Source organism: Accipiter gentilis, chromosome 10 (assembly GCF_929443795.1).
Source record: "Accipiter gentilis chromosome 10, bAccGen1.1, whole genome shotgun sequence".
Taxonomy (NCBI): Eukaryota; Metazoa; Chordata; class Aves; order Accipitriformes; family Accipitridae; genus Astur; species Astur gentilis.
Window position 1 is genome coordinate 38,141,970 of NC_064889.1, and position 17,882 is coordinate 38,159,851.

At 45.0% G+C, this 17,882-nt stretch overlaps 1 protein-coding gene across 2 annotated transcripts in view; it reads right to left on the reverse strand.

The window, feature by feature from the left end:
• Positions 1-27: 27 nt before the first annotated feature.
• ABCA5 (ATP binding cassette subfamily A member 5) overlaps positions 28-17,882 on the reverse strand; it is a 35,681-nt gene continuing 17,826 nt past the window's right edge. For both annotated transcript variants that reach the window (XM_049813136.1, XM_049813135.1), the window contains exons 20-40: positions 16,758-16,959; positions 16,339-16,508; positions 15,381-15,514; positions 14,291-14,428; positions 13,591-13,704; positions 13,046-13,216; positions 11,991-12,104; positions 11,596-11,733; positions 11,017-11,091; positions 10,396-10,487; positions 9,740-9,866; positions 9,526-9,643; positions 9,329-9,420; positions 9,003-9,178; positions 8,397-8,472; positions 8,211-8,305; positions 7,691-7,810; positions 7,318-7,467; positions 6,246-6,325; positions 5,934-5,989; positions 28-5,206 (exon numbers count right to left, since the gene is read on the reverse strand). In XM_049813136.1, coding sequence (XP_049669093.1) covers positions 5,099-5,206; positions 5,934-5,989; positions 6,246-6,325; positions 7,318-7,467; positions 7,691-7,810; positions 8,211-8,305; positions 8,397-8,472; positions 9,003-9,178; positions 9,329-9,420; positions 9,526-9,643; positions 9,740-9,866; positions 10,396-10,487; positions 11,017-11,091; positions 11,596-11,733; positions 11,991-12,104; positions 13,046-13,216; positions 13,591-13,704; positions 14,291-14,428; positions 15,381-15,514; positions 16,339-16,508; positions 16,758-16,959 — 2,546 coding nt within the window. In that variant the 3' untranslated portion in view covers positions 28-5,098. The remainder of the gene's footprint in view (positions 5,207-5,933; positions 5,990-6,245; positions 6,326-7,317; positions 7,468-7,690; positions 7,811-8,210; positions 8,306-8,396; positions 8,473-9,002; positions 9,179-9,328; positions 9,421-9,525; positions 9,644-9,739; positions 9,867-10,395; positions 10,488-11,016; positions 11,092-11,595; positions 11,734-11,990; positions 12,105-13,045; positions 13,217-13,590; positions 13,705-14,290; positions 14,429-15,380; positions 15,515-16,338; positions 16,509-16,757; positions 16,960-17,882) is intronic.

Below are 17,882 nucleotides of genomic sequence, written 5' to 3' on the forward strand. Positions count from 1 at the left end.
GCTGCCACAGAGCTGGAATCAGGATGGGGTTTGCTGGTTTTTTTTTGTTTTTTTTTGTTTTTTTTTTTTTTTTAAAATAGCTTTCTAATGGATGTACATTCAAAACAGGGAGGTGAGGAAATCGGATAATCCGGGAAAGCCAAATGAGTTGGAGGGGCTTACGGCCACATGATAATTCAACTAGTTAAAAAGGAATTTGACTGTCCTGGAACTTCAACAGCTTGAGGACTCTGCATTTGATTTGCAGAGCTGACTAAAAACACGAGAGCCGGCTGGTTGTTGCTTAACAAAAGGCCGTAGCTCTTCTGCAGCTGCCGATTTACTCATTTTCAAGGAATGAGCTCATCTAGGAGAGGAGCAGAGCGTTTTCCTGCATCACTTCCCCTTGGGCAACAACGGAGAAATGGGGAAGGCTCCTTGTAACTGCAAAAAAGCACATCTCGGATGCACTTCACTAAAAAACCTAAAACCCCACGACGTTTCTGACACATACCCTGTGCCATAGTGCCCTGGCAGTACCTGGCGCAGTGCGGAGTCCTGACACGCCTGCACGTTATCTACGGAAAACACATTTTAACATAAAAAAAAGATACCTGCGACAAGTGCACCTTGGGGTTTCCCATCCTGCGTACTGGGTGCTGCTGAAGTGGGACCCCAGTCCAAGGCAACCCGTTGGGGCTTCACTGAAGAGCAGCTAGAGAGCACGTAGCATCTCCAAATATCATTAATTAAATCCCCAAGTGGTTGCTCCACAAGATTTCTGAGAAGCGGACTTAGGACCAGCCTTGGATCAGCCCTTATATCTATCAAGGAGGAGGAGAGGGACTGGGGATGGAGCCAGCACCCTCCAAGCAACAGATTTTGGGCAAAAGGAGAACTGAAAGCTCCAGGAAACTCTTATCTAGGAGAAATTCAGCATGCTAAATTAGGGACTTTCTGAAGATCTCTTGAAGGAAGCATTACGAGAGAACAAATTAATTGTACAGCTTTAAAAAAAATAAACGGCACGCTGCCCTTAACACACCATGGAAAAAAAAAAACTTGGGAACTTTCACCAAGTTCAGATTAAATTTCTTTGGGTGATTTTCCTCCCCACTGAGGGGTCCAGGGAACACAAACCCCTTTCATTTGGCAAGGTCCTTTCCTTAACTGACCCCCAGGGCTGGAGGTGGACCTCCTCCTCCTCACCAGTGGGTCACACCGGGAGCTGGCAGCGTGTTCCATCCCCGTAGACCACGGCTTCGCGTCCCAACTTTAGCCAAACCTCTCACCGGCAGAATTCCGCCGCCCCTCGCGCCCATCCAGCCACCCAGCGAGTTTGTCTCGGGCACGGATCCAACCAGAAAAATGAATTTTGGTGTGGTTTTTTTTTTTTTTTTTCCGTGGGGTTAATTTTCGAGCGGATGAAGGCGATTCACCCCGGCAGATGCACGACGTGCGGCGCCAGGAGCACGCAGCTGCCGCGGGGTCGCTCCCAGCCTGAAGTTGGGCTGAATGAATCCGGCTGCGAAACGTGACACGACTGCGGGCGGTCGAATCCCAAGTGTTGCAATACTGCAGTTCCCTGAATTCAATTAAAAATACGCAATTACTGCAGCCTGACACCCCCCATTCATGTCAAGAGCCGTGCTCTGCCCGAGCCCCCTCCCCTGCAAGCCCCGGTGCACCCCAGGGAAGAGCAAAAGCTCCATTTCTAGCACGGCAAAACACACGCGTGATAGAAACACAAGCGTTTAACAATACAATCCATCTTTATTTTGGTAGTACTTTCTGCTGGAAAAGGAAAAACCTCGACTTTACAAATACAGCAAAGTGGTAAGAGAAAGGCAGGTGTATAAAATAAACTGCAAATGATTCAAAGTCCCTGATGGCAACATCAGGAGGAGTGTCACCTTTAGACTCAATACCTTCTGTTTCTGCTACCAGAGTACTGGATGTTGGCTATGCAATAGACTTCACTCGCTATACAGAGATATTTTTAAATAAGGGCTTTTCTTGGTAATGTGAAAAAAAAAAAAAAATCAGAACATTAAATTCCTCCATAGAAAAATACAACCTTATAATAATACCACAAAGTAAATGCATCTTCCAAGTGTTGGATATACCAGCTAACTATTTCTCACAACAACCCTGCGAGGTAACTAAACCCATTGTACCTGGGAAGAGTGGCACAAACTGATTTGATTTGCCCCAAGTCCCACAGTCAGCCCAAATCCAGCTGCCTCGTCTCTGGTTTATCTCCGAGAGCACAAACGGGGCGTGTGTATTGCATGGCTGGGATTTGGCATGTCACTGATCACAGCTGAACAAAGGGACTTGAAAGTGCAGGAATAAAGCTCTCGCCTTTCCAGGGGATTCTCTGGTTTAATTTTCCATGTGTTTTTCCCTATTCGGGGAATTACAGACATCGTGTGACACTTGGAAAGACTTCTGACACAATACACTACGGTTGCAGTGATGTTTTGGGGTGGCATCTTAGACCACAGTGACACATGATGTCACCACACCAAGAAGATCCCACCCAACTACACAGTGAACTTATGAGCCAAATTCTTTGTACGTGTAGCTGCATCAATGCGGTGCCACCATCAACTGGGTTACTCCAGGGTAATCAAGAACAGTACCAAACTGAGCAAATCTAGCTGCTAATGAAAGTTTTCATACGATCCATTTGAAACATTAGAAAATAAGAAACTATTTGAAATTGGGTGACATCATCCGGATAGTACAGAACCACTTTACAGACTATTAACTCTGACTCTAAGTTAAAGAATAAAATTAGAAGACGACATCAAGGCTAAGAGGTCACAACTGTGCTTTCCTAAGTTCAGGTGAAGAGAGCGTGCTGTACATTGCTGGACAGACGTGCAGATGACACTCAGCTGAAACACCATTTACAAAGAGAGACGAAAGTAAGAAACATGGGACTTGGAGAAGACACGCTTAACTTGTATGTACATACATGGGAAAGTAACGCGAGATAAAATTCTGCGTCCCACCTTCGCTCCGTGTAAAGGAAAATGCTCAGAGATACCGGCCAGCAGCAGGGATGCAGCTGGGAGCAACGGGCTGGGGATTCCCAGGGGCTAAATAAAAGGCAGCATAAACAAAAGAGCTGAATTTGGGTCATTTTTGTTTTCTTACAGGGAAGCTTCAGCCCTGGAAAGATTGCTACTGGAGCTGCAGCTTCGAGGCTGCTGCTTTAATCCCGTTCTTTACCTCTGTTTCGTTTCCAGCACAGGAGATCGGGGCATACGCAAGTACCGTGGCTCAGGGCTCATCAGAACGGGCAGATTCACCGTCTGCGCTCCTGAGGGCAAGGGACCTCCGTCGGGGGAAGCAAACGGGACGTCCCGGTGTTTCTGCAGTTCTTGGGCTCAGATTTTAACTACAAAACAAAATCTCTACATTTACGTGCAATCTACAGGTACAAAAGAGGAAGCAGAAGTTGTACGTAAAGAGTTCACATCTCCCCACAGTAGAGTAAGAAGCTAATGACAACAGATTTTGGCTCCATGCGATGATAAACCGTTATCAGACATACTACATACATTATTGCCCAATAATTACAAACAGTTGGGACACACGACTCCGCCTTAACCCACAGTTTTTTGAGTTTTCGCAAGAAAAACAAAGGTCTTTTCTAACTTTAGTGTGAAGAGACATAATTGATATGACTTATGAAGCCAACGTCTCGATATAAATGCATCTCTATATTTGTTCATTGCAGAACGCAACGAACTGTTAGCAATCTTTAATTTCACCTTATAAAACTAAAAAAAGTGACGATAGCTTTGTGTAGAAAAAACAAAAAAATAATATATTTTCAACATACATCTGTCACATCTTAGGATAAAGGATCACATATTCTGCTCTTCTCAGTGCTTCTATGCAAACCAAAGGCACCATTGCTACTGATGAGGTTGTGAATTTGGATCTTTTGCTTTTGGGTTTAACAAAGGTGAATGAAAAATTGCCAGGCCAGGACAATGAAAACGTTCCTGTGCTGAGCACACTACTGCATTACTTACTGCTATCACAACAAAGACAGATTAGGAAATACTGTTGCGCGCGCTTATGAATTCACTGTCAAGAAAAATGAAAACATCTAAAAAGGACTGTCTCTAAAAGCAGCTGGCAGGATACATGTCGTTACACCCAACGAAAGAATTAGACTGTGTTTAAGGAAGACAAGAAACACTCACATCTCTGCAAATCCCGTCACTACGCAGTTATGTCTTTGTACTTTTACCAAGTAGGGGAAAGAAAGCGTCCGCTTCCGTACACCCCCTCTAAGCCCACAGTGCATGCATTACAAACATCAATGCCACCCAGAAAGGCAGCAGGAGTTAGCCACATCTGCCAACTTGCGGTAGAAAGGAATATAAGTGTCGACAAGTGCCATATTATATCTGTAAATGAATATCTTCACGTTGGTTGGATACCAAGCTAAGCTCGCAGTGGAATTCAGGACCCTCTTTGCAGTGAATACGATTACTTTGGAGTGTTTTTTCCCCTTTTTTCTAAGCAGGTGCATCTTCTAAGCAGAAGCAGGGACGGATCAGCCGGCGGGGGGAGCGGGACCTCGCAGGGACGCGTGTCGGCACAGCACCTCGCCGGGCAGGCAGCGATGCCCGACCGAGGGCACGGCGAGACCCCGCGAACCAGAGAGCGGGTCCCGCGGGGCGAGATGCTCCAGCGGCAACTGGGTTTGCTCAAACGCACGATTTCCAGTAAGGAGAACCCAACCTTGGGCAGCCAGCCCTGACACCGGAGCGGTCCAACCGAGCAGGCGGGTGGTCCCGCAGAAGCGACGGACCCCAGGAGATGACCGACTGGGGGTCGTGGCAGCGTCTTCTCACTCAACGCCAACTGGGAAACCAGCGAGGGGAGAAGGAATTTCAGATCAGCCAGAATAACGGGTGGGGATGCTCACCGCCAGCGCGGCGTTATTCCTAAGGCCGGGATGGTGGGACGCGCTCGGTGCTTCCAAATACAATTTTCCTAATCCATCCCAGCTCTGACGTTTTCCACGCACGTGGAGGATCATCGCGGGCACAAAACAGGAGCTGCTGAGCAGACGTGGACCGTAAGGAGCTCAGAAAATTACTCTGTCTTCTTGTGTCCTCTCCCACCACAGCGTGCTGTTCAGGGTGCCAAAGCTGCTGTCCTCCTCCTCCTGCTCTTTAGCAAGCTCGACGAAAACCTGGAGCAGACAGAAAGGATGTGAATACGCCACACTCCTTGTAGGAACTTTCTTGGTCACAAATAGAATTCATGCTAAAAACCTCAAGAGTATTGAATGTATTATTCATCTCCGAGAAGGAAGTTTTTAGTATTTCAAGTTTTTTTTTTTCTCCTTGCTCCTACCCTCCCACCTCATTTCTTCAAGAGCTGCATGAAAAGGAAGTTGGACTAAATACACACTGAAGGACATTTACTGTCAGCAATAACTAATCCAGAATAAGCAATAATAAGCCTCAGCTTTACGCTCCTTTCAGAAATGAACAGCAATGCCCGTCTTTTGAATAAATCAGAACGACATTTCCACTAACGCCACAAATTTAATTTGCTCCAGTCACTGCAGTTGGCATCTCATTTTTGAAGGAGAAAATGGGAATAAAGAGGAGCAGGGGAACTGGCAGTCCCAATTCACTTTGGGAAAGGGGACTTCAGTTCCCCAAAAATGCCCAAAGAGGCGTCAGCAGAGCGGCCCCAGCTGCCTGAAAGCCAGGCACGGAGGACAAGCTGCCTGCGCAGGGCTCATCAGCCCCTCCATCCACTACAACTTGCCCAAATTTGGATGCACAACTCTTACAGGGCAGGGGCAAAATGAATCCGCTCGACATCGGCGAAAACCCCGTCAAAAAAACCTGCAACACCTTCGCCCTGGCAGGGTTTACTTCCACGAAATATAATCTGCTTTAACATACCTGTTCCAGTGTTGCCTGAGAAAAGCTGTACTCCTCGATGTTAAAGGCGTGTTTTACTGTTAAAAGAATTAATGAGAGCACATATTTAGCAATACTTCATTGTCTGACACAACTGGATTCAAAGCATTTTAAGCTGGTACAGGCACTTACTCTTCATTTCACAAGAAAAAGAGTTGGGAACACCAATAATAATAGAAAAAATAAATTAATTGAATTTGGAACAGAAATGCAAAGTGCCACTGCATGGCAAATGCGTCACTTATGGGAGACAAAATGATTTCTCTACATGATGTGTGGCAAGTGCTTAATTACCTTCTTCCAGCTTGGAAAAAGAATGTGAAAGCGACTGCACATCTTCTTTAGGAATTTTATACGCCAAAATAGAAGCAAAACTGGAACAAAGAAACAAAGCAAATTTAGCTTCAGGTAATATTACTCAAAGCAAAACCATTAATATGCAAGTGAATGGATTTAAACTCATTTTCTGAAGGTTACTCCAGGCATTTTGACTAGTTGTCATCATCAGACAAGACAACAGGAACGATGCGGCTCCAGGAGAGCAGCCGAAAACCTGGCTCAGAGGTCCAGGTCCAGGTGCATCAGCTGAGATCCCTTGAGACCGCTCTATGATTTATACGTTCTTCAGCTAAGATTCAACCGTTTATGTTCTGCCTATAAAGTCAGGAAAGAAAAATCGCTGCCTGGAACTCCCAAAGTGATGAGGTTTTGCCTTTCAAATGAACTCAGACAGAGGTCACAGGATCTTTTGGGACTTTGCATCATGCAGCGGTTCCCGCAATCCAGACCCCAGAGCAGGGAGCTGCTCCACCCCACACGTTTGCCTCTGAAAAACGAACTCTCTTCCAGCTCTCCCATGTTTGAGGAATGCTCCTTACGGGATGCCTGCAGTGCCCTTTCGGGAGGGTCTCCTCAGCCATCGCCAAGCCGGACCCTTGAGTTCATACAGCAGAAATTCAAAGCGGTTGGGGGAAAACCAACCCACCCACCCTCCAACTTCGAGGTACTCCCAGAAAACGTTCAAGCATTTCTAGGTAAGGGCCAGTGACTCAGTGACTCAGATTTTACCCATTTCCCAGAGGCCCCAAACCAAGGAGGAAGCTGTCAGGCAACAGCTATGCAGAAATCCAGTTTTGCTTCCTCCGGGCCGAACATCTGCACGCAGGGCTCACAACCACCGCCCTGGCAGCTTTTGCTGGCCTGCAAAACCCTTCCTCTTTTTTTTTTTTTTTTTTAAGCTACGTGTAAATATTTTTTTTTTTTTAATTTTACTATCGTGGCATTCCCTGCTCGGTGCTAAGGAGCTGCTGAGGAATCAGGGGCTTGTACGAATATCAATATTTTCTGTGTATTTGTTAAACTTCACCTTTCCTGACGATTCGCGTTTGGGAAGATGTGCAAAATCTGTCTCTGCAGATACTCCACCTGCTGTACATCTGCTGTTTCTTTTAATTTCATTTCCAAGAAGTATCCTCTGCCAAACTTACTCTTCAGGTGTTGGACGGTACCTATACATCTACCGATTGCAGAGAGAAAATAAGAGTTGGACCTGTTACACCACACTCAAAAAGCAGCCTAACTTCCAACAGACCCTTTTTGCAGTTTAAGTTGAATTTTGCTCCAAGTTTAAGGTGCAAAAAAATTGTCCGCCTATATTTTTCGAAGAAATCTATTCTAAATAACACTATCCTATCCTCCCTGCCACAACACCCACCCGCAGGGAAGGGCTCCGGTGGTACCTGAGCTGCCCGGACACCAGGATGGCCACACGGTCACAGACGGCATCTGCCTCTTCCATGTAGTGAGTGGTCAGGATAGCTGCTCTCTCCTTATTTTTGAATGCTGCTCGAATTGCCCTCCTACAAAAAAACGCAAAAAACCATCCCCGAATAAAACACCTGGCACGTATCGGTAAATCCTGGGTTAGCAGGAAAAGAGGAGTGTGATGGTCAAATGCAAACCCGTTATTTTACGGGCCGATACTGCTCCCACAGCAACAATTAACACCTGAATTTTTCACAAAGTTGACTCGAATCTCGTGCTCCTTACATTATTTTAAAGATTCCTTTTGACTTTCAAGCTTTTAATCTCCGAGCTGTTCTGGGAGAGGACAGAGATGAAGCGCACCTGGCCCTACGGTTGGGCTGACTCCCTGGCTATGGCTCTCCCTAGCGTTAAAAGGCATAACGCACACGTAAAATCGGACACATTCCCCAAAAGAATCGAGCCCGGGGCCAGCGTGGCCCTGGTGACACTCACCACATGTGCTGCTTGGCTTTTGGATCCATCCCAGTTGACGGTTCATCCAAGAGCGTGACCCGGGGGTTGCCCAGCATGCTGAGGGCAAAGCAGAGCTGGGAAAAAGGCAACAAAAAAAAAAAAAGGGTAAGGACACAACGGCTGCTGGAGACACCCAACACGGCAGCTCGGGAAGCTCCCTCCTACCTTGCGTTTCAGCCCTACGCCCAGCTTCTTCGTTGTCTTCTGCAGGTGGTCTTTGAAATCCAGGGCACGCGCGATGCTGCGGAAGCGGGGAGGACCACACGTGAAAAGCCGCGAGGGGGACGGTTCGCCTTCCCCCTCACCGCACAGTACCCAAACGGTCTCGTTTGAAGAGCTCAGTTACAAATATTTGTATATAAAGTAGAAAAAAACCAAAGCAATACGCAGAATCGGAGCTGGGTGCTTCCATGCAAAACCACCTGCCTCTTGTCCTAGAGGAACCCGCAGTGACAACCCAGAAACAGCTCCAAGCCCTGGACTCCCCAGCCTCTGCAAAGGTCATCCTTAGCACTTCATAACTTAAAAAGAAAAACAAAAAAAATCCCCAAACCCAAAAACCTCAAAAAACCCCCCAAACCAGTTGAATTTTGTGTGGCTGAATCTGTATCTCCTAACCTACAAATTGACACTTGCTGAACTTGCTGAAAAGATCCAATCAAACTTAAATGACAAAAAGATTGCATTAGAAAAAGTGAAAAAAAAACCAAAAACCAAACCTGCTAAGAAAAAGATAGCTAAACCTTAAACATTTCTACATAAACTGCTTACCGTTTTATGACTTCCTTAACATCAGCCTGACTCATTCCTTTGATAGCGCCATAAATTTCGAAGTGTTCCTGCAATGTAATATCAGGCCAAAGCGGATTCGTTTGAGGACAGTACCCCACAAATTTCACTGAGTCATCTTCGCTGTTCAGGCCAAAAGAACAATCTCCCATCAGAACCTGCAAGGAAAACAGACAGACCTTACTCAATAATATTCTAAGTTTCAGAACTCTTTTTGTAAAGTTTTAGCAAAAACCTCTTGGGAATGCTTGCAATAATAATAAAGAAATTTAAATATAGATTCATTTTCTATTTAGCATATAACGTACTTGCCCACTGGTTGGCTCAATCTCTCCAACGAGCATATTAATTAACGTGCTTTTCCCAGCTCCGTTGGGTCCTAACAAACCCAGTATTTCTCCTAAAGAAAGGACGACACAGAACATTGCCCATGTGGTCTGATAAATGGATTCAAGAGTTGGTTTTGTGAATAAAACAGCTGAACGGCAAGTAATTGCACTCCTACCTTTTTTTACGCAGAGAGAAACGTGTTTCGTTGCCACTTTCTTTATTTTTCTCCCCAGCAGAAATTCCCTTCTTTCATCAAACTCTTTGTGCAAGCTGCTGACCAGGATTGCCGGCATCTAGTAGGGAAGAGAGAAGCGGCTGCAGATCCCAGCAGCTCTGGGAAAACCTCCAAATTTGGGGTTTGGGTAGTGCCCGCGGGTGCACGGCATTACCTCCTCACTTTTGGGGCTGCTCAGGATTTCTTGGACTCGCAGCCTCTCTGCCTTCACGTCTTCATCTTCATTCTCGTCATGCGGGACATCCGGGATCTTCCAGGTTTTAGCTTTTGTAAAACATTTTCTAAGGGGAAGAAAACAAGATAATGCCGTTCTTGGCATTCAGTTGAGATCTGCTCACTGCTTTGATGCAGAAAGCGATCCGTGTTTGACAAACCCAGGAGTAACACATTTCTGCAGCACATCTGAGAAGCCCCAAAAGAGCAGAAAGAGCTGTCAACGACTGCAACTATGTCGTCTTTACGCTGAGCTCTTTGTTGGGGTATGGGATCTCGAGCCATGCAATGGGAAAGGAAGTTCCCCTGTTTTTATATAGGGGACATCCTTACAAAATTCCTGATTTTGCACTGATATAACTTAAAAGGAAGTAAACCAACCTATTTCTGCACTTTATTGACTGAATTTCAGACAACTAAAGTTAGGAAAACAAATTCTTTAGACACTTGGGATGGGATACAACCAAAAGATATTTTATTTTTTGCAATATCCCCCCTAGCTATACGCTGCATATTCCAGTTTCATCACCAGCATCACTTTTAAAAAAGGCTTATTTGGACTATTACTTTTTAAAAGTCTATTCAACAGAGACACACCTGAAAAACGGATCCTCTCTAACGGTCCTCCCTCCATTCTTCAGCTCGAAACATCGCAGCAGGAAGAGCCACACGACACACTGCAAATAGGGCTAAAACAGACAAATTCAGTTTTGGTTATTCGGAGGGTGATCACCCCTATGGGTGATCCCACCAGCGCGATGAGCGACAAGAAGCTCCAGCTCTTCACCACCAGAGAAGAGCTGAGATTTCCGAGAAGACGAAATATATCATGAGATGCTCTCAGTGGCTTGATGCTGAAGACGCACAACCAGAGCCTGGTTAGATTTAATGGCAATTATTTGGGGTTTTTGGAGAGAGAAGGGACTGTCCCCTCCTCTGGAGTTCTTGCTCCATCAGCACGGACTCCCGTAATAATCAGGACTAATATCGGCACCGTTAATAAGATATTGAAACAGCAGATGTTGAGCTGGTAGGCACAGCAGCTTCTGCTTATACTGTTCATTTTGCAACAGGTTGCAAAGCTGCAGGCTCCAGTGATGCTGAGCATTAGATTAAATCTTTATTAATAAAGATGCCTGAACAGAAGGGGCCTCCCAGCAAGAGTTAGCAATTCTCTACAGCAAATATGGCAGGTGATAACCAAATAACCATGCTTACAGCTATAACTGCCACCAGGAGCCGGTCCCACGGGTCGTAGTACCCTCCATTCTTTCGCTTGCCTTTCCAGGAGACCTGACAACGCAAAGAAACCACATTCGAGCAAATAATCACCTACCAGAGGCTGCGTATTCTACACCGCACTTTAATCTCAAATCAGTCACTCAAGTCCTGTGTTGGTCAAGCGCTTTCCGAGCTCTGCAGAGACCCTGCTTGCCCAAGTCGACACCAGTCAGCTTCCACCAAAGTCCCCTGGGCTGCTCCCAGTTTAAAGCCACCAGCTCCCAATTAACCCATCTCCCGTCACCGGGCTCGCTCAGTCCACAGGCTGAGAAACGCACGGTTTTCCTTCGGATATCTAATGGAAGACTTGCTGCTTTCCTCATTTTAGAACTGCAACACTTTGCTTAGAGGAAAGAGGTGCCTTTTCACCAGCGGTTGCTATTTTTCACGTGTTAAATGGCTCCGGATGACATGACACCAGTAGGCAGCTAAGGCCTGTCTTGTTATCGTTACAGACCCGCAGCCAACCCCAGCCACCTACAAGTGCTCTGGAGAGGATTTCTTGTGTCCCCTTACCTTTATAAAACAAATCAGACAGCCAATAAGAGGATAAATAGGAATGAAGATGGAGAAGACATAATGCAGGATGGTGGTTACCAGGTAATAGTCCAGAAAAAAGGCCACCTCAGTGACAACCGTACAGAGCAAGGCTGTCTGTGCAAAAGAAAAGGGAAAAAAAAAGTCACTTTTCATGCAGTTCAGACCCCCTAAGCGTAAGTTACCTAAATCGAGGCACATTTTTTAAAGTTTTTATCACTTAGGATATGGCAGTAATCCAAAGACATTGGTAAATGTTTTAGGTTTCCTGTGCATTAAGGACACACAGTTAAATAAAATAACTGGGAAGCCTGCTGTGGCTTTGGAGAGAACCAATCTTCCCACCTAACCAACACCAAGGTAAAGTTACTCACCACTGAAAATATAAACGACCAAAATTCTTTCGTATTCTGGACTTTTTTAAACGTGAAGGAGACCACATAAGTGAACAGCACGACTGACGGGACATAACCGATCAGGCAAAAAATCTGCAGAGATAGGAAAGGTTTCTCAGGAAACGCACAGCAAGAACCTAGGGGTGAATTTTTTGTATACGTATCAACTGGTATTACTTTAGTGTGTTACGTAACTCTGGATTCATCTTTGTCACTTAATTTGATGTATTTTGCCACCTTGGTACATACAGCATATACTACTAAAGACACAAATAAAAGGCAGGAACCTCACTCGCTCCGTTTCCTAAAACTATTTCCCATTTTTTTACAACACAGGCTCCCATAAACATTGACCTGAACATTTCTGGCAAACATTAGGAATTCCACCTTCAGCCTTAGGATTTTCGCAGCAACTAAAACAAGGGTAGATGTACTGGTAGAAAAATAGCCCTGCAGCACGACAGTCACATTCCAAACCTGATTAACTCAGAGCTTCTGGGAAAGCAGCTAGGAAAATCTGATTCTTCTCAATTACAGCTGGTATCTCAGGGAAGCCCGCTCGGAATATAAAAGACATGAAGACTTGTAGTCTCTTCAATTTAATCACATGCTGCAATTCATTGCGGAGCTGGTCTGCGTTCAAAGTCACTGTAACCTTGTCATTAGCAGCACGCCGATGCAAATGAAGCAATTATCAATCGGCAGCAAGGAGCGCAAAGCAGACTGAGCAAGCAGGGCGAAAAAGGACGGAGCACTTCCTTGGAAGATCCTGGTATTTTAAGCTCCGTTTTATTCCACTTCTGAACGAAACTCCAAAATTGGAATATTTTTCCGCACAAAAAGCAGTACTATTTTGCCTTTGGTGCAGCCTGACTGGTGCCTCTGCACCACCAGCCTTAATTAGGCATTTTCCACGTGTATCGGTTGGAAAAATTCCGCTGAACCGTTGAAGAAAAAAAACCAAAACGCTTGCAGAAAACAGCACAACCACGCTCTCGCATCCCCACGCGTGCTCTGCTCCCCACCACACTCACCACAGCGAGGAACTTGCCCACGTAGAAATAAACGCCGTAGTGAAAGGCGAAGAGGCTGCCTATCATCAGGACAAGGATGGAGAAGAACAGCGGGAGGTCGACGACGGCTTGCCCAGTCCAGTAAGCGGAGGGATAAAGCCCCGCTATCTTCAGCTGCGTGTATGCTTTGATCTGCAACAGGAAAAGAAAACGCAAGGTTAATTAAATGGTAATTAAAACGAACACTGTGTTAAGCTGCCTGGGTACGTGAGCGGGATCTCGTTTTTCCCTCTAATACACTGCTCGTACACCGAGGTGGCATCAGCGTGGTACCCAGTTATTGCTGATTTTAGCTGCCAAAGAAGAAAAAAAGCATTCCCACAGAAAGCAAAAGGGCTTTTCCCAAATCCGCTCTACCCCAGGCAGCAAACAGCAGTCACATCCATACTGCCGTGCCTTGCGCCTCTCACAGCACAAGGAACTACTTAAAACCTCTTAGGTTTTTCCCCAAACTCCAAGGTTCCGAAGTTCTTGTGCAGTCTCTGAATCAACACCTGGAAGCTTACCTTATGGTTTTCTGCATTGTCCATGGCAAAATAGGGTGGCATTCCGGTAATAATGATTCCCAGTAACACAGCTTCAAAATAGATCTCTAGTCTGAAAATTGTGTCTGGAAGATTCTGAAATATAAATCAGATTTCTTCAGTACCTGAATGTGCGTGACCAAAAAAATGCATTTAGAACTGGAGCGTGACCATAACTGGTAACACATATATTCTGCATATCTCAAGATCGTCTGAGCTGCAGCATGGAGAAAAATACCTATGGAAGTTTGGGGAGTATTTATGAGAGTGTCTGATGAACTCCTAGAGCGTTTCTGTCCTGCAGCAGGTCCTCTCCTCTCCTAAAGGCCACCCCAGTTCTGCCCAGGAGGCAGCAGACCTCCACCATCCCCGCATTCAGCCTCCGAGAATTGCAGGTAACCCGTAACAAACCCCTTCCAAATTCCCAACGGGACATTCTCTTTCCAAGCCCCTTTTTCCTCCACTTCCCACAAGCTGCAGAACAAAATCCCGGCACCTTTCAAGTCCTCTTCAATTCTGCAAAGGTCCGAACCACCAAGGACTTACTCCCTGGGCTTTGGGTACCAGCTTCTCCCTTCGTTCACGCCGTGTTTTTCCACTCCCCCTCGCACCCCAGGGATGCTTTGCCACCCGCCCGGTGTTTAAGGATGATTTTTGCCGTGCAGCCCCCGCTGCAGCTCACCTGAATGAAGGGGTTGCTCCAGATTTGAATGCTCTCCGTCACGTTTAAATTGCGCAGAAGTAGATTGCTTACAATATTCATCAAAACTGGCAGGGAATGCACCATGGTGCTGTTGAATACGATCGTGAAAACGTAATTCTGGAAAGGAAAGGATGTGCTATATTAATTCTTCTGCACGAAGGGTAATACCCTGGGAGGGCTCTCCTACGGGCTTAATCAAACCTGAACATCGGGAAAAATCTTTGCATAATAGAGTATGCTTTGCAAGAAGCTCTGGGCCGCTCAGGGTGGTTATAACACGTAACCTAATTCAAGAAAACAGTCATGCTCGTGGAGAACAAATTATTTGGAATAAATTCCCAGAACGTTTTATGTAACTGTGATGCTATGACAAACGATGCTCCAGACAATTACAGTCTGAAAAACAAAACACATGATGACCCGCACTCGTAGGCTCTTGCTAATGCATTTAAAAACCAGACAGGCAAAAATTTACATTATCTAAGGGCTGTGCTGTCACACTAATATTAAGAGTTTGCAATAAATAAAAATGGGACCGAGAGAGACAGAGCTGGCATATTGCAGAGCAGTTCCTTTACTGGAGATTAAATACGACCCCAATGTTCAAATCTTTCTGATGCTCCTTCAGTGACCATACCGAAATGAATACTTACAATCCAAGAAACTCATTTTTCTTTACACATGAGAGCACCATGGAATTATACTTCTGTCAAATTGTATAATTCAGCCAGTATCAGTAAAAAAAAATAAAAAATAAATTCCTACGCCAGGTCTCTTGTGAAGTAAAGTATTTCTCTTGGCTTTTTGTATCCTTGTGGGGAAGAAAGGGGAATGGAGGTTTTATTAGCCTACCATAATTATCATCATGGAAGAACATTTATTTTGATAATATTTCCATTCTGTTAGTACAAGTCCTCTTTCCAGGCCTCTTGTATAAGCAATATTGTATGACATTATTTGATTATATGACTCAATACGTGCCTTTCAGGCAAGAGTACAACAAACCCAGCCCCTAACCAGCTGCTTGTCTGCTCTTTGGGATACGACCGAGCTGGTCTGTCCGTCTTACCTGTCTGGATTCAAGGTCAAACACGCTTAAAGCCGCGCTGTGAGGTGCAGCTGAGACGTAATCGCTGTCATTGAACATCTCCCAGAGTATGTTCATGCTCCCCAGAGAGTGGACAATGTCATCGATATCCGATTCTGGTGTAAGACAGAGAAAACACGATTAAGCATTACCGGCTTCGAGTATTTTACACAAAATTATTGATGCATTTTCTCATCGATATGACCCTATGAAGAAGGATGACTGTTTCCTTACACGTGCCCACCAAAGAGAGTCCTCTGCTATTTTGAACAACATCAATGATTTTATTTTGGCTTCCTACTCAACAGCTTCCAAAGAATTCAAGAAAATTTTTTTGTTACAGTCTCCAATTAATTTGTGCAAGTTAATTGCAGCAGTGAGGAAGCGGAGCTGCCAACGAGAATTATCCGGATACTCCAAGTTTCAGTAGAACAGAGAATTAGCTAAGAGAGCAGGAAACCAGTAGCACTTTGATACGGTGTCCAGAGAAATTAAGTTGTATTAAGCACAAATTCCCAACAGCTCAAACAGACGCTCGCTTCTACTGCCTGGATTGCTGCTATGCACTTTTAAAACAACCTAAGTTGAAACAAAAAGGAATTTTCCAGAATGCTTTGTAGCAGGATTTTAACGTTGATGTATCTAAAGGTCCCTCTGGCCAGTTCCTTCACACGGGTCATCGCATGACATAGCGAGCACAAGGCTACCAGACACGGGAGGAGGAGGAAGATCTCCAAACCAAACCCTTCGGCACAAAGGATACTCACTCTCTACTATCTCTGGGTACGTGGAAACTCTTCAGTTGGGTTAATTTCAAGGAAAAAGTTTGTCTCAACCCCCCAAAGTAGCACACACCTTCTTTGCCCACGACGTGAAAAGCTACATTAAAGAGAGAGGTGGAGACAGGAGCTCTCTCCGTGGAGCATCTCTGCTCTCCTACCTGTGGAATTCTGCAGCAGGAGACGACTCCTGTACTTGTGATAGTCCTCTCCGGGCTTCAGCAAGTACAAATCTGGGGAAAGTTTGATAGCAGCTACAGAATTTTTGATGATGTGGTGTATGAAAAACAATAAAATCTGAACCACAAGAAAAATCAGAAAAAGCAACAACCTGAAAGAAATAAAAGTTTCAGTTTTGTTAAAATTCAGCAAAAGCCAACCCAGTTTATGTGCATGCTATGAAAACAACATCTCCCTCGCCCCCCAAAAAGCATGTATTCAACAGTAACGGATACCTTCATACTTATTATTTTTTAAATGTAACTATGGGAAAAAAATTAATCGCATCCTGCCCTTTCTCTGGTGTCACTGAAACCGGTTTTGAGAATTTGTATGCAAATGAGAAATCCCCAATACTTACATAACTCTCACACATTTGTTTTCGCGCTTGAGACTAAGGAAATGAACTTTCGCTATGGTGGAAACCTGTTTCTTCCAGAGGGCTGTATTGCTCATTGCTGCCGCCTTCGTCTCCGAGAGCATCAGGAGACTCTGCTCCATGTCGTCGAAGGATTTTGTATCCATTTCATCCTGCACTTGCTGGGAATTGAACACGCTATAATCTGAAGAAGAAGAGAGTAAAACTACAGATTTGATGCTCCGACAGAGCTAACGCGGTTTGAAGTGGTAGGGCTGGAGAAAGCTGGCTGGCCATCAGCTCCTTCCCCTTGCTATTGCAGAAGTCACCTCATCTCATCCCAGTCTCTCAACCCCAAGGTCAACGACACCGATCTACTCCACCGCTCTGAATCACACACACAGTAGACACTTCAGGCAGATGATACAAATTTCTGCCGCTCGAAAGGTGCAGACTTGCCCCAATGTCATACCATTAGCCTATGCTTACACCTGTATTATTCAGTACCGGCATGTTCCGCTGTTAAACCCTCTTATACCCAAGCAAAAGCTTTGCAGAGCAGGATAGTTTACTAGTCTGCATCACACAGAAAGCTCTAGAAAGATTAAGATATCTTAAACCGTTCAAACTTGACATCAAAAGAAGAATTGATTAATTCTGGAGTAATATTAAGCGGTCCCCATTTTTCATTTCCATTGAAAGTTAATTTAAAGGAGGGGAAGAAAGACAAGTCCACCTATTTCAGCCTTAAGCGCAGGCTACTAATATTACTGTTCACGCAGAAGGTTGGAAATAAATTTTATACTGTGCATTTACAATTTCTTGAAAGTAAGCTCCATTAGGAAAATAAAGCACATTTTAAAAAGCTAGTCATCAAAAGTGGAACTGTAAAGCAAAGAAATTAGATGCAAGTACACTGGATAAAAAATTAATCACTGCAGAGACAGCCAGTAAAAAGCTTTTCGCCTGGATCCTCCCAGAATCACTCCCCATCCAACTCGCTGCTTTTGCGTGTTTTTTGTGTTAAATATTTCAAAAGCCTGGAAAGCCGTGAGACCGAAGTAGCCCATGCTGCTGGATGTAGCACTCCGCGAGGGGATTTTTTTATTCTTCCCTCCATAGCAAAAC